At 38.4% G+C, this 14,993-nt stretch overlaps 1 protein-coding gene and 1 long non-coding RNA gene across 2 annotated transcripts; one reads left to right on the top strand and one right to left on the bottom strand.

The window, feature by feature from the left end:
* Window positions 1–3,964: 3,964 nt before the first annotated feature.
* On the top strand, window positions 3,965–9,105 carry LOC133870432 (uncharacterized). The gene is made up of 2 exons (XR_009900729.1): window positions 3,965–4,267; window positions 8,850–9,105. It is a non-coding gene; the product is annotated as an uncharacterized LOC133870432 (long non-coding RNA).
* A 3,533-nt stretch (window positions 9,106–12,638) lies between these two features.
* Window positions 12,639–14,782, bottom strand: LOC133870074 (L-gulonolactone oxidase 3). Its single transcript, XM_062307115.1, has 3 exons — window positions 14,036–14,782; window positions 13,682–13,937; window positions 12,639–13,588 (listed from the first exon to the last, which is right to left on the bottom strand). Exons 1-3 carry the CDS (start codon window positions 14,714–14,716, stop codon window positions 12,738–12,740), a joined length of 1,788 nt encoding a protein of 595 aa, XP_062163099.1. The 5' UTR covers window positions 14,717–14,782; the 3' UTR covers window positions 12,639–12,737.
* Window positions 14,783–14,993: the final 211 nt, after the last annotated feature.

Here is a 14,993-nt window from a genome sequence, read left to right as displayed (position 1 = left end):
AGGGTGCGAGTGAAGCATGGATTTTTATTTTGATGATTATAGTAATTTTTCTGCACAACATGTTTCACCTAGTGTAGGACACCAGCTCCAACCAACTACCCTTACAGTTTCAACCCACATAAACCATGTTCATATTGCTCTGATCCTTATCATAGTGCTAGTAATTGTCCATCCTAGGGACAATTCTATAGTTTTCCATACGAGCAAATGAACACAAATTTCTCCAGCCCGAGGTTCAATTCAAATTCCAATTTTTACAACCCGGACTGGAGCAACCATTCTAATTTCTCGTGGCAAGCTCAAGCCATGAGAAATTGTCCTCCCCAATTTTAGAAACTGCATCATTCTGAATATCCGCAGTTCGATGACCAATCTTCCCATAATTATCCAGCTTCATTTTCACAATCAACTTTGGAAGACACTCTCAAAGTCTTCATGCAGCACACAGGTCAAGCTATTAGTGAAGTGAAGAATGCGGCTATGGAAAACACTCGAGCGATTGCCCGGATAGAAGGACAGCTCGAATATCTGGTTGCTGAAGTCACCATAATAGAGGAAGAAGAGCTTCAGGGTCAAGTGATGGTTGAAGGGCACTACATGATTGATGAGGATGATTCCAGCAATCTTTATCATGAGCATGTCCAAGCCATCGCAACATTTGAGAGTGAGAAAATTGTGGATGGCAATGAAGAGGAAGAAAAAAAGGAGCACTTGGAGCACACAACGCCCCTGCCAAATCCAAATATGTCCAATGACAAAGAAGTGAGTACTGAAGCTCATTCCTTCATCACAATGCCTCTTGAGACATTTCATGAGCCCCAAGCTTCAGTTCTTTAATGTCTCCAAAAGCCATCTTCTGCTAAAAGCCCGAAGGATCGATGCATACAAGGTCAAAAATTTAGGAACCATCATCCTATTAAGATCTTTCGAAGCAAGCAAGTTGGCCACCTAAAAAGGCGACACATTCTTCCAGAGGGGTATCAAATATTAAAGAACAAAGGGTCGAAGGAATTGGTTGGACATCCACGTGATCAGGGAAGGCGTTGTAAATTTTCTTTTCCCTTTTACTTTATGTATATTTGATTTCTTTCATTTTTCATTTTGTTTCTGACAGCAGTTAACCTTTTGATGTTTGTTTCTATGAGAAAATGTTGCTGTTAGTTTTGTTCATAGGAGTTTGGTGTTTGGTGTTTAAGTTTGGGGGACGCCCTGGCCTTTTTCACATCATGATATTTCCTTACTTCTGGTAATGTATTTATATACTACACATTGAGGACAATGCGTAATTCAAGTTTGGGGGTATGGAAAAATACTCTGTCTGTTTGTTTGTTTGTTTATTTGTCCTCTTGTTCTACAAATTTTTTTCAAAAAAAAATAAAATATTGTGCTAGGTTGTTGATTGATCATGATTACATCGCAACTAGTGATTTGTATGCCATTGGCTGGTTTAACATCTTGAACACTACATCATATTAGAAATCTGAATCTCTTGACTCGTCTGTTGGATTTGAGAGACATCACTTGTTTGAATTGATTTTCACAAGCACATTAGCATAGGGTCTGTGAGGTATGAAATTTGAATTGAGGAATGTGTATTTTGAGGTTTGTAGGTTGATTTGTTGATGAAACTTTGGCTTAAGTTAAAAATTTAAAAAAAAAAAATTAAAGAAAAAAAGAAAAAGAAAAATAATATCATCAGTTTGAGTTCTTATTGAGTAACCGAACCTCTTGCCTCACTAAACATTGAGTGTTCGCGTAAAAACGGTAGTTTTAAAGTGAAAAAATGCAAATTTTGGAAGTTTTGCATATCATGTTGAGAAAATGGTAGTTTTAAAGTGAAAAAATGCAAATTTTGGAAATCAAAATCGGATTGGATTAAATTTAAGGTTCTGTACAAATCATAGTATTTTGATCATAACTTTTAGCTCAAGTATTGGATTGAAGTGAAATCAGTGGCGTTGGAAAGCTAATTCAAAATTATACAAATTATTGTGAAATAAAATTTTCCAAATTCGAATGTCTGCTACGTCATAAATGCCCCGCAATATAAAAACGTGAATTTCCTTGTTCCTGGCGGCTACAGACACTCCAAACCCTAGCATTCTTTTCTCTTATTAGGGTTTTTGAGGGGTAGAGGTGTCATTTTAAAAAAATGGCTCTAAACCTTAGCGTTCTTTTATCCTCTTAGGGTTTAGAGGGGTAGAGCTGCCATTTTGTAAGAGTTGGGTTTAACCTAATTTTCTGCTATAAATACCCCATGGTAGGAACCACTTAGGACATCCCAACATTATACATAGCAGCAGTTGGGTTCTTTGGCTTCTATTCTTTTGTAAGTCTTTTATTTTTATTTTATTTTTAATAAAATTTAGCATGTTGTTTTTAGTTATGAGAGGTTAATTCTTCAACTAAGGTTGAAGATGAAACCTTGCCATTGATTACATTTACGTTCTTGTTATTTTATTTATATAATCCTGGATTCTCTTCTTCTTCTTTTTCCACTAAATTGTTCAAGTCAAATTCAATTATTTGATTTATGTCTTTTGATTGAATGTTCATTCATTAAAATTGGATATTCAATGTGTTTCAACCGATGGATACATCGAATGATTTGATTGAAAGAGGATATCCATTGTGATTTGCTTGTCAAAACGGATACATTAGATGATTTAATTTCAATTAGGTATTCATTGTGATTTATTTAATGGTTAGATTCATTGAATGATTTAATATGCATTTTCTTTGGGACTTTGAACAATCAATAAGGCATAAATGTTTATCGGGTGTATGAATAAAATACAAGAATGTGATGTTTGATATGGCGAGGTGGATTTTAAAACCTTAGTATGTTTTTTTTTTAATTGCTCTTATTCAATTTTAATTTAGTTCATTATTTTGCTTTATAAAAAAAATCTCAAAAACTCGGCACTAGGTTAAAATAGAATTAGTTTAAATAGAAATTAATTTTTGCAACACAATTCCTTGTGGATTCGACCTCACACTTGCACATACACTATATTGCAAATGATTCGTGCGCTTGCGAGTATTGAAATTTGCACATCACCGAACGATCGTCCTTATTGCTAAACTTTCAAAGTATACTAGAAATGCTTAAAATAGGGTTTTATTTTTAGATTAAGGAGTGTTATTAACTTATTAATCTTAGGATATGTTTTGCAGTAGCAGGAACCTAAAATGTCCCTTTTTATGGATGAGTGAACGAGGTAAGTAAATACTTACAGAACTGACTTCAAAACAGATGTGATATGTCAGCTGACTGAGCATGATTTACTTTTCTTAACTATATGTCATAAGCCTGCTAAATTTTCATAAGTATTTTATAACTGTTTCAAGACAAATATTACTATTTTATAAAAATGATAAATGAACCATATTATTGCATTGTATAACATGGTACACCAGTACGTGCGGTAGAACAGCCATGAGCTTACTATTATATGGTCATTCTTTGTGGTCAAATGTTTATAATGTGTTATAATTGTAAAGACGAAGAAATAAGTGGGGCATTTAGCAATTAATAAATTATGTTTATAAATAGATGGGATTAATAATTATATTTTGAGTGATAATATTTATATTATGTAAATATAGTAAGTCTAAGAAAAAATAATAGAAATAAAATAATGATAACGGGTTTTTATGAAATTAAGTGTGTGGGTAGAGAGTAATTAAATTAAATATGGCGTCAACTATTAATTATTAAATGATAGGATTTTTAATAAAGTGGGGTCCTACAGTAATTTAATAAAAGTTGGGGTTTTAAAATATAAGGGAGATTCCCCTTGCCACGTGTCAACACGCGGTTGGCTAGGGGGAGATAACATTATCTCCTCCCAACCACCTAAAATCGGACACGTGTCGCAACCCTCTCTCCCCCTTCCTCTTTTCTTTTCTTTTCCTTTCTCTCCTTCATTTTCGGTCAACAACCCCTTCCCCTTCTCTTCTTCTCTTCTTTCCCCTTCCTTCCTCTCTTCTCCTTCCCCGCACAGCACCCGACCCCTCTCTATTTCCCCTTCTCTTTTCTTCTTCACGCCCGTAGTAGTCTCACGCTGCCTCTCCCTCTTCCTTTCCTTCTCTTTTTCCCCTCTAGCACTCGCACACTCTAAGCACAGAGAGACAAGTTGAAGGAGAGCCCGAGTGTGGAAGAGGATTCTTGGCCATGGGTGGTGCGATTTTTGGAGCTGGGTGGTCAGGCCACCGTCGTCGAATGGAGACAGCAACTAGGGTCGTGAATTCTAGCCCTGTTCTGGTGAGACACATATCTTCCTCTTCTTTGATTTTTGCTTGTATCTTCCTTGATTTTTGGTAGAATCGAATGGGTCTTTTACGGGTTAGATTATTTGTTGCTTGGATTTGTCCTGTTTGGATTAAAGGACCGATTATGGGAATTGATTTTAGGTTGAATTTGAGTGTTGATTTGTTTGGAGATAACTGGATGGGTTCACTTGGGGGTTTGATTTATAGGTTGTAATTCTAGGGTTTGTGTGGGTTATTGTTTGGATTTGTGTTCTAGAGTTAATGTTGATCGAAAATGGAGAGAGTGATTTATGGGGCTTGAGAATGGTGGATTTGTGGTGTTGATGTGGTTATTTTGGGAGCTTTGCTTGATGGGAAATTTCTGGAATTTATGCTTATGGGCAGTAGCTCTTAGGTTGATTTTAGTGGGTTTTTCTTGAGATGAAAATATAGGGTTTCAAGAGGATTTTGAGGTGTTGGCAGAACGGTAATGTTCTCTTGGAGTTTCGGTCGTAGTGATGTTATATATGTGTTTTTATGATTCTAATATGGGTTTTGTAATGTTGTAGGTGGGTTGCAATTTATTGATGAAGGTTATAATTGATCTCGAGTTGTTTAGTTAAGAGATTAACCCTATGAGTTGGATTTATTGATACACTTTTGGTTGAGATTTTATTGTGAATTTAGAGAATATAATTGTCAATTGCTGATGATAGTTGTTGTGGAATTTTTGTATAAGGTAATTCTAATTAGAGGAGATTGATATTGTTATGTAAATAAGGATTTGGAGGACATGTAAGATAAGGTTGACTCAATTGAGTTAGATTCTTTGTTATGGTTTATTTGGATGCTTAAAGGAGCTATTAAATTAATAGGTAAAATAAGATAAGGTTCCATAATCTAAATTACCTAGATGGTTAGTAGCCAATATGAGTAAAGTGTTGAATATATTGGTAACTGTGTCTAATGGATAAGAAACGAAAGAAACTATAAACTTAAAATCTAAGATTAATATCATAGGAGGACAACAATTGTAATAAGAATGTCAAAGAGTTATAGATTACCTAAATAACCCTAAGTTAATAAGTATAAGTTAGTAAGCTATAAGAAACACATAAATATATAGAATGAATCCATTAGGTGACAACTTAATAATTAATTCACCTATCCATGTACACATAATATTTATGTGTACTAATGGATTAGGCTTAAGCGTTGTATATGTATATGTATATAGCTTAAGTATAAATATTGTTAACTTAATAAATGAATGACGAACTATAAAAGAATTAGTAATAATAATGTAATACAACAATATATATAAACTAACGAAAAAAGTAAATTCATTTTGTATTAATTGTTAGTTTTTGTATTGGCTGCATTCTGTTGGACAAAATCACTTCTATGTAATGATGCTGTTCTACAAGGGATTCCGCTATTCAGAAGAGTTTTAGAAGATTCTGCAGTAAGAAAAGTTGGTTCCCTATCAGCCGTCCGGACAATCGTGCCATCCTGTCCGGACACTCATCTGTCCACTGTTCCATCCGTCCGGACGATGTGCCATACCGTCCGGACGCCCAGACAGACCAAGCATCATCCGTCCAGACGACGTAGTTTTTCGTCCGGACCTTCACTGTTTCGAGAAGCTACTGTTCCAGCATTGCATCCGTCCGGGCGTCTCAGCAGCCCGTCCAGACACCTTTCAGTGATCGATCAGCTTCAGATTCTTTCCAAGTTCAATTTAAGGGAAGATTGCTTCAACCGTCCGGACGACGTGGATTCTCGTCCGAACGCCCTCATACATAAGGCAAGAATCGCAATTCAAATATCACCGTCCGGATGTCTGTCAGCCTTGGTCCGGACGTGCGTTCAACAATTAAGGAAATTGCCAATTCGACTTCAACCGTCCGAACGACTATCTACCATGGTCTGGAGGCGCGCATAGCAGATATGGAAATTGCATGTTGAAGTTCAGCCGTCCGGACGCTCATTCCCCATGGTCCGGACACGCGAAGCCTTATATGGAAGTTACTTGCAACGGATGTGCGACCGTCCAGACGACTGTACCTTACCGTCTGGACGTGGCTCTCAAACAGGAAAGATTTTCATCGAAAATCTCAGAAATTCTGGTCGCACAGTTGTCCATCCGGATGGCTCAGGTTCATCGTCCGGACAGCGTCCGTACATATTACTGCAGTCACCCATTTGAATCCTCAGCCAATAAATAGAGGCCCCTGGGCATTGAGAACTACAAGAATTCGGTGGTGAATTCCTTACAGCTTAGAGAGGGTGTTTAGGGAGATATTGAAGATCTGCTAGCTCTCTAGCTTTTGCCAGTATGTGATTTGATCAGCTGTGAAGTCTATCTTAGGGGTTGGCCCTAAGGTAAAGGATTCCATTGAAGACCCCATCAGGTAGGAGACCTGGTTGGGAGGCGTTCGTGTTGAGTTACACTTTAGAGAGCAAGGTACGACCACTACATCAGGGGTATGTGAGTGTTACTGCTTTGTATCTAGTCTTGTCTTCTAAATAGTGGATATCCTGGGTTTGGCTGCCCCGGAGTGGTTTTTCTCTTAATTGAGTTTCCACTTCGTCAACAAAATATTTGTCTCATTTAATTCCGCATTTAATATTTTGTTGCACACTGTTCACACACACTTGTTAAATTTAGAAGTCCACATTATTTTTCATTAATAAACAAGATAAATATGAACCTAAACCTAAATGTTAACCTAATAATAGTTTAGGATACTTAACAAGCTTTAAAAGCAAGTAACGCGACCTATGAGCATGTGGGTAGTTTATGTGTCATCAAGTATAGGTTCAATAGCATAGTTTAATGATACCAATGTTTGCAAGATTGTATCATGATTCGAGACTTCAATCGGTTCTCGAATGTAGTGTCCAAGTGACTAGAATCCAACGGAATGTTGGATTCATGAGTCCAATACAACTAAGGTGAGTATTCTACTCGCTAAGGAACCCTAGGAACTTAGATTTACGTATTGTTGTGTTTGGTTGCATTTATGATTATAGAATTTGTTGGTGAAGATATATGTAATTGAATTGTGAGTTATTGAATTGGGAATTGTGATGATAAGTTGATATTGATAGTGTTTGGTTGTATTTATGACTATGGAATTTGTTGATAAAATTGTTTGCGATTGAGTTGGGATATTTTGGATTGTAAATTATATTGATAAACGGATGTTGATGAATCTTGGATGTTTATGACTATGGAATTTGTTGATAAAATTGTTTGTGATTGAGTTGGGATATATTGCATTGAAAATTGTATTGATAAATGGATGATGATGAATCTTGGAAGTTTATGACTATGGAATTTGTTGATAAAATTGTTTGTGATTGAGTTGGGATATATTGGATTGTAAATTGTATGGATAAATGGATGTTGATGAATCTTGGATGTTTATGATTATGGAAATTGTTGATAAAATTGTTTATGATTAAGTTGGGATATATTGGATTGTAAATTGTATGGATAAATGGATGTTGATGAATCTTGGTTGTATATGGTTATGAAATTTTGATGAAGACATATATATATTGACGATTGAGTTGTGAAGTGTTGAATTAAGAACTATGTTGAGATGGTTGAAATTGATTTGTGGGAATTATTAGGGATTGAATAACATGATGATGGATATATATATATATATACATGTGTGTGGTGGAATTGCGGATGTTTGAAGAAGGAAAAATTGTTTGGACATACATGTGTAACAATAGGGGTATGATTAGGTAATTTGGTATAATGAGAACTTGTAGTTGATAGATGGTAAGTCCAGTGTGGTAGTATCTGGCACAGTGGTAGGTCAGAGGGTAGTAACTCTTGGCTGAGATATGTGGTAAGCCTAGCATTGAAGTGCTAGCACACGTGAGATGTGTGCCCTGTGGGTCATAGCTTTACGGGCGGTGTTGACAGTAAGCCTAGCATTGAAGTGATAGCACTTGTGAGATATATGGTAAGCCTAGCATTGAAGTGCTTGCTCACGTGAGATGTGTGCCCTGCGGGTCGTAGCTTTACGGGCGGTGTTGATGGTAAGCCTAGCATTGAAGTGCTAGGACTTGTGAGATGTGTGGTAAACCTAGCATTGAAGTGCTAGGACACGTGGGATGTGTGCCCTGCGGTTCGTAGCTTTACGGGCGGTGTTGATGGTAAGTCTAGCATTGAAGTGCTAGCACTTGTGAGATGTGTGCTAAGCCTAGCATTAAAGTGCTAGCACATGTGAGATGTGCGCCCTGCGGGTCGTAGGCTTACCGGCGGTGTTGACGGTAAGCCTAGCATTGAAGTGCTAACACTCGTGAGATGTGTGGAATATTGTTTATGGTATGCGTGGAATATTGTTAGTAGAAACCGTGATAATATATAAGTGTGTGATGAACAGAGTGACTTGTACTCGATAATGTGTTGTTGTATGAACTTAATGATATGTGAATAACGCTGTTGAACCTTGCATGCAATTATGTTTGTGTATATTGTATACTTAGTGAGTCTTATACTACTGAGGTGGTGAACTCATACTTTCACCTGTACGGATGTGGTTAACCCACAACGAACCACATCCGTACAGACTCTGATGCTTTGACTGCAGGTTCAGTGGATTTAATGAATGACGTCGTAGCATAGTACTTGGATGTTATGACTAAAGCCCGACGCAACAGTTATAATGGTTGGACCATGGGTTGTCCACCTCTTGGTAGACTTTGTTTATGGCTCGTGTCACCTGTGACACTTGTATTTATGGGCCAGTCTTTTGGTATGTATTTAAAAGCTATGTAGAAGTCTTAAACAAATAGACATATTAATGGCTCTTTTGTTGTGATTAACTGTTGCTTATAGATATACCTTCCGCTATATTGATAATGTTATTATGTGTTATCCGCTGTGTAGATGTAACTCTGATTATCAAGTACATGTTATGGAATGTGTACCGTATGTTGGTTGACCGACATGTAGTCGTGCCACTGTGATGACTCATTTTATGTTTTCAAAAAAAAAAAAAAAAAGGGTCATCACAATGATGGGCTTGGATCCAATGGTTGTTTTGTGACCGGCACACCATGCTTGAATAGGGGTCACGGTTATGGCTTTGCTAGTAGCGTGGGTCACCCGAGGTCGAACTTGGTCAAGCTGCTAGTATATGACGGTATGAATACATATCCAAAGCACCGGTGTTGTATTAGAGGTCCCTCGGGACAGCACCAACCCTGCAGGGAAGAGGTTAATATCTTGGGTAGACTATATGGAATAAACTATGACATATATGCATAACATCTCTAGCATAATTTCTCCTGCATTAAACTACAAGTAATGTCATCGGAATTATGCCTTCACAATTATTTCCGGGACAAACCACGACCTTCTTAATGTGAGCATAGTAATTGAGGCAATACACACTATTTTCGCAAAATACTCACGTGTATGATTCCGCAAATAAAAGTTGATACTTAAGGCTTATTTCATGACCAGTCTTGTAATGATTTGTTTACTAAGTCATAGACTTATTTAGTGCTCCCCTCTATCTCCAAATCTCTCTATGTGTCGGTAATTATCAGGTTGACCTTGGTTAGGGTTGAGAGGTTCGCAAGGATAAAGATGCCGAGCGAATGGTCCCTTGATAACAGGTTTTTCTAGATTGGATTCAATTTTGGATAAGTCTTGGTTTAAGTTTGATGATAGTATTATTTGAGGTTTAATTGTTTTTAGATTCTCATATTTCATATTCTTTCGTTTTCCGCTTTTCTTTCACTTTGATTAGATCTTAAGGGTGGTTCTGCTAGGCAATTACTAGTTAATTGTTCTAAGGATACTAAATTAAGTGTTAGTATTTTGGCCTCATTCTGGACAAAATCACTTGTGTGTGTATAGATGTTGTAAACAGGGATTCCACTATTCAGAGCACTCTTAGAAGACTTTGCACTGCGTGAAAGATCGAAGATTTTGGTTCCCTGTTAGCCGTCCGGACGATCGAGCCATCCCGTCCGGACGCCCATCTGACCACTGTTCCATCCATCCGGACGACGTGCCATACTGTCCAGACGATGTGCCGGCCCAAACATCATCCGTCCAAACGACGTGCACTTCCGTTCGAACCCTCCACTATGTCGAGAAGTTTCTATCCACCTTGCATCCGTCCAGACGTCTCAGCAGCCCGTCCGGACACCTCTCGGTACTCGACCAGTCTCAGATTCTTTCCAAGTTCCGATAAAGGAAAGATCGATCAACCGTCCGGACGATGTAGTATCCCGTCCGGACACACGTCTCCTTAAGGCAAGAATCGCAATTCAAATATCACCGTCCGGACGTCAGTCAGCCTCGGTCCGGACGCGCGTGCAACTAATATGGAAATTGCCGATTCGACTTCAACCGTCTGGACGACTGCCTCTCATGGTCCGGACGCGCGTATAGTAGATATGGAAATTGCGTGTTGAAGTTCAGCCGTCCAGACGCTCATCCCCCATGGTCCGGACATGAGAAGCCTTATAAGGAAATTACTTGCAGCAAACTTGCGACCGTCCGGACGATGTGCCATCCCATCCGGACGCGGCTCTTAAACAGGAAAGATTTCTCAGCAAAAGTTTTGGAAAATCCTGTCGCACAGTTGTCCGTCCGGACGGCGCCCAGCTATATTTTGCCTGACGCTCATTCTACATCTCAGCCTATAAATAGAGGCCCTTGGGCATTGAGAATTGCAAGAATTCGGTATTGAATTCCACAACTGCTCAGATACGTTATTTTTCCTCTGAAGCCATTGCAAGTGTATTGTTGCTGCGCTACATCTGAAGTCTATCTTAGGGGTTGACCCTAAGGTAAAGGATTCCATTGAACTCCCCTTCAGGTAGGAGACCTGGTTGGGAAGCGTTCGTGTTGGGTTACACGTTAGAGAGCAAGGTACGACCACTGCATTGGGTATATGTGAGTGTTACTATCTTGTATCTAGCTTTGTCTTCTGAATAGTGGAATTCTTGGGTTTGGCTGCCCCGGAGTGGTTTTCTCTTGATTGAGTTTCCACTTCGTCAACAAAAATCTCTGTGTCATTTACTTTCCGCTGTGCTTTTTTTTGTTGACACTTTGTGCACACACTTACTATTTATTTAAGAAGTTAATTTCAATTTTCATTAAGTAAAACAATTACCTAGTTTTGGGGGCATTACGAAGAGGTGTATAAATAATGTGTAAAATTTTTTCACAGAAATAAGAAGATAAGAAGACAAAATATTACATTAAGTTGAGGTTGTTTGCACATGAGAGAGAGAGAGAGAGAGAGAGAGAGAGAGAGAGAGAGATTGGTTTAGCCCATCTTATTTTTACGGGTTGGGAAGGAACAAAAAAAAAATCATTTCAACTTTTTTTTTTTTAAAAGAAAAAAATTATTTTTGAACTTTTAATATGAAGGAACTAGTTAGTTTAACCATTCAAGCCGTTCCTTTAACTTGATTGTTTTTTGTCATATTTTAATTAGTCTGAAAATTACTTGATGGATAAGTTTTGTTTAGTTAACATCATGAAATATAATGTTTTGTTACCTTAAGACACAATTCTTGACTATTTTGCCCATATGGCAAGGTGGTTCTCTAGTTAACTTTACGAGTTTTTTTTAAAAGTGTAAAAGTAAAAGTTGTCATGTGGGTAACGTAAGATAAGGTCTATGACTCTAAAAGACTATTAAATGATCACCGAATTTGTAATGTTTCAATCAATAGTCAATACTATCTTCTTTTCATAATAATATTTCTTTTTCTTGTGCTAAATTTTTTTCAAAGTGTTAAAAGAGTTAAAATATCCTCTCTCTCTCTCTCTCTCTCTCTCTCTCTCTCTCTCTCTCTCTCTCTATATATATATATATATATATAAGTTAAAATAACCTCTCTCTCTCTCTCTCTCTCTCTCTCTCTCTCTCTCTCTATCTATCTATACGTAGGTCTTTAACTCTCTCTCTTTCTAAATTTCATTTTCAATGTTCAATTCTTAGTTTCTACTGCTATTATATGTTGTCAGAACAATCTTAATTCTAACAGGCATCAAGTAATCTCAGCTTCTAGTGGTGTTGGTGATGAGGGCTTGTGGTGCAAAAGAGCGACAAAGATGAGAGCGAGAAAGGGAGAGAGAGGAAAATATAAAAATATCCGTCTCTTGATATGGAAATGCCAAAAGCAAAATGTCATGCCTGCTTTTGCTCGCCAGAGGTAGCTAGCAAGACTACATATATTGATCTAAAAATATTATAGCACAAGCGAGTTTGATGTGGAAGGTATTATAAGGAGACTAGCTACAATTTGGCTAAGCGCGATTTTAACTACTTCACAGTGAATGCTTTAAGAGACTGTGCATTTGAGAACAAATATGAAAGTGCAGTTCCTTTCCTCTAGATAAACACTTTGTTAACTGAAATTAAAATATCAATTTTGGTGACATGTGAGGTACATCGATCATTCTGGTTTTTGGGAATATATATATATCAAGCAGTAGTAGTAGAAGTAGTGGTATGTGAGGAGGATAGTGGTGGTGAATACCTACAAACTCTAGCTTCCTTATAAACAAGGCCTTGTTGGCAGAAATATCCTTTGCCCGGGCTGCAATGTCGGTCTTGGGAACATATGCATTGTCCCTCCAAGGCACACCCCTCAACTTTTGCGCCTACCTGCCCAAACACAATCTCATCCGACCATTCACTCCAGAACATGTTTTGAGGGTCCAATTGTTTTTTGGCAGCAATAAACTTGTTAAAATTAGGATACTTGCGCTGAACACCTAAGAATGCAAGGTTCCTATTCTTGGCCCAATGCGGCTTAGCCCCATGCTTAAAGAATGCCATTTGCTCCACTTCTTCCCATACGTGTTGGTTCAGTCTTGGAGTTGTAGCCTCCTTGGCACGATAATAGTTGAAATCCACCACTACGGAGTCCTCGGATTGACCAAGATACGCCCCAGAGGCCTTGATGAAACGTATAAGAAACCCATTGTAGATATCAACCCCGCACATATTCTCCCCGTTTATTACGTCTCTCAATCTCTTCACATCACGGATGAAGTCTCCAAACTTTGGAGCCGGGAACATCGCCGTTGTCTCGTAGAAGAAGAGGCCGTCAATTCTTGGATCCCAAGCGCATGTGGTTGTGATATCGATGCTTGGTGAATACAAACATGAACCCGAGCTCTGGATTTTGCCCTGACGACCCACTACTGGATAGCCGGTGAATACTAGGCCGCCGTTCTTCAATCCATTGCCGACTAATTCCTTGGACCCCACACTAGTAGCTGCGAGTATGCATTTTCCTTTCACATCCCGTGTATTCTCCATTATCTTCTCTGCCCATTAATTTTTAATTCACAATTAATTATTTAATATATTATAATTTACTACTCGCTCGATCTCATAGAAATTATTAAAATTAAAATTACCTGTTGCTCTGATTGATTTGGAGATCACCATTGAAGTGGGCTGGAAGCCGATAAAGTCGTAAACCCCATTTCCAGAGACGTTTAAGGGAACTCTGTCATCGTATCTGTACACAGCTCTACGCTTTGATGGATACCAAGTTATATCTGCGAATTCGTGTTTCTTGGCGTGCTCCATGAATTCATCTTCAAATTGAGCATCGCTCGTGAAATTATAGGTTATGCTTCTTTTGAATCCTCTTTCTAATGACAACTTTACCTGTTTTTTTGTATGTGTATATATTCATGCACTCTCGATCAATAAAAATTAAACAGTAAAAATGCACACACATATATATATATATGCTTAATACTTACCTTTGAGATGACACCCAACAATCCCAACGATAGTTTAGCAGCATTCAAGAGTGTGTCCTGTCTTTCTAATGTGATGACTTTGGCATATCCTTGGGATGGTGTAGCCGGAACAACAAGAGTGAGGCCAATAACATGATCATGAACAGCCCCTCCCTTTCCCCACCACGAGCTCCCATGCGCCCCAGTGCTAATAAGTCCTGCAACACTCACACCCTCCCAATAGGGCGCAGCCACTAAACTCAACCCGGCTTCTTCCACTTTATCAATCAGCTCACGTAATCCCACTCCAGCATCAACCGTGACAGCTAAATTCTCCGTGTCAACTTGGATGCCAGAATTGTATTTTGCGCTACTTATTAGGAAGGCGTTTTCGGAAATTGATGTGGGGCAGGCCAGTTTTGGTATGGTATGTGAAAATTGGCTCACAACTCTCACCTTGAGTTTATTCCGATTGGCATAGGCCACGGCCAAGCGGAGCTCTTCTTCTGTAGCTGGATATGTGACATTTGGGACATGGCACTCCTTTCGGTCTCCCCACGCACCGTAGGAGTTGTAGAGGGTGCAGCCAATATGGTTGCATTGAACCGGGAGTGGAGGTGGCATGCCACAGATGATGGTTAGCAGGTGCAGAGCACCAAGGAGCAACAAAGGGTCTCTGACTCTCTGCTTTATTTCTCTCATCGATCACTCTACCTACTATGTTGATTGTAATGGAGGCTTTTTGTTGAATATAAAGGCAATGCTTTCAAGGCAAATTACATCATTAGCTACTTGCGTACGTGCTATATATATTGATTGTAATGGAGGGTTTTTGTTGAATATAAAGGCAATGCTTTCAAGGCAAATTACATCATTCGTTATTTGCTTTTTACGCTAAGTTATATTGATCAATGCTTGAATATTCAGATTTTTCTAGTTCAAAGTCACTATCTATCATTCCCCAAGCCCAAGTGGGCCC

The sequence above is a fragment of the Alnus glutinosa genome, chromosome 6 (genome assembly GCF_958979055.1).
Source record: "Alnus glutinosa chromosome 6, dhAlnGlut1.1, whole genome shotgun sequence".
NCBI classification, from domain to species: domain Eukaryota; kingdom Viridiplantae; phylum Streptophyta; class Magnoliopsida; order Fagales; family Betulaceae; genus Alnus; species Alnus glutinosa.
Note: the sequence above shows the minus strand (reverse complement) of the source record. Positions and strands in the feature narration are given on the sequence as shown.

Bases quoted from the DNA above. Each gene is read 5' to 3' on its own strand.
- LOC133870074 (XM_062307115.1), bottom strand. From the start codon at position 14,716: ATGAGAGAAATAAAGCAGAGAGTCAGAGACCCTTTGTTGCTCCTTGGT. The intron at 13,938-14,035 runs GTAAGTATTAAG...ACAAAAAAACAG, and splicing joins TGTTGGGTGTCATCTCAAAG to GTAAAGTTGTCATTAGAAAG. The intron at 13,589-13,681 runs GTAATTTTAATT...ATTAATGGGCAG, and splicing joins CAAATCAATCAGAGCAACAG to AGAAGATAATGGAGAATACA.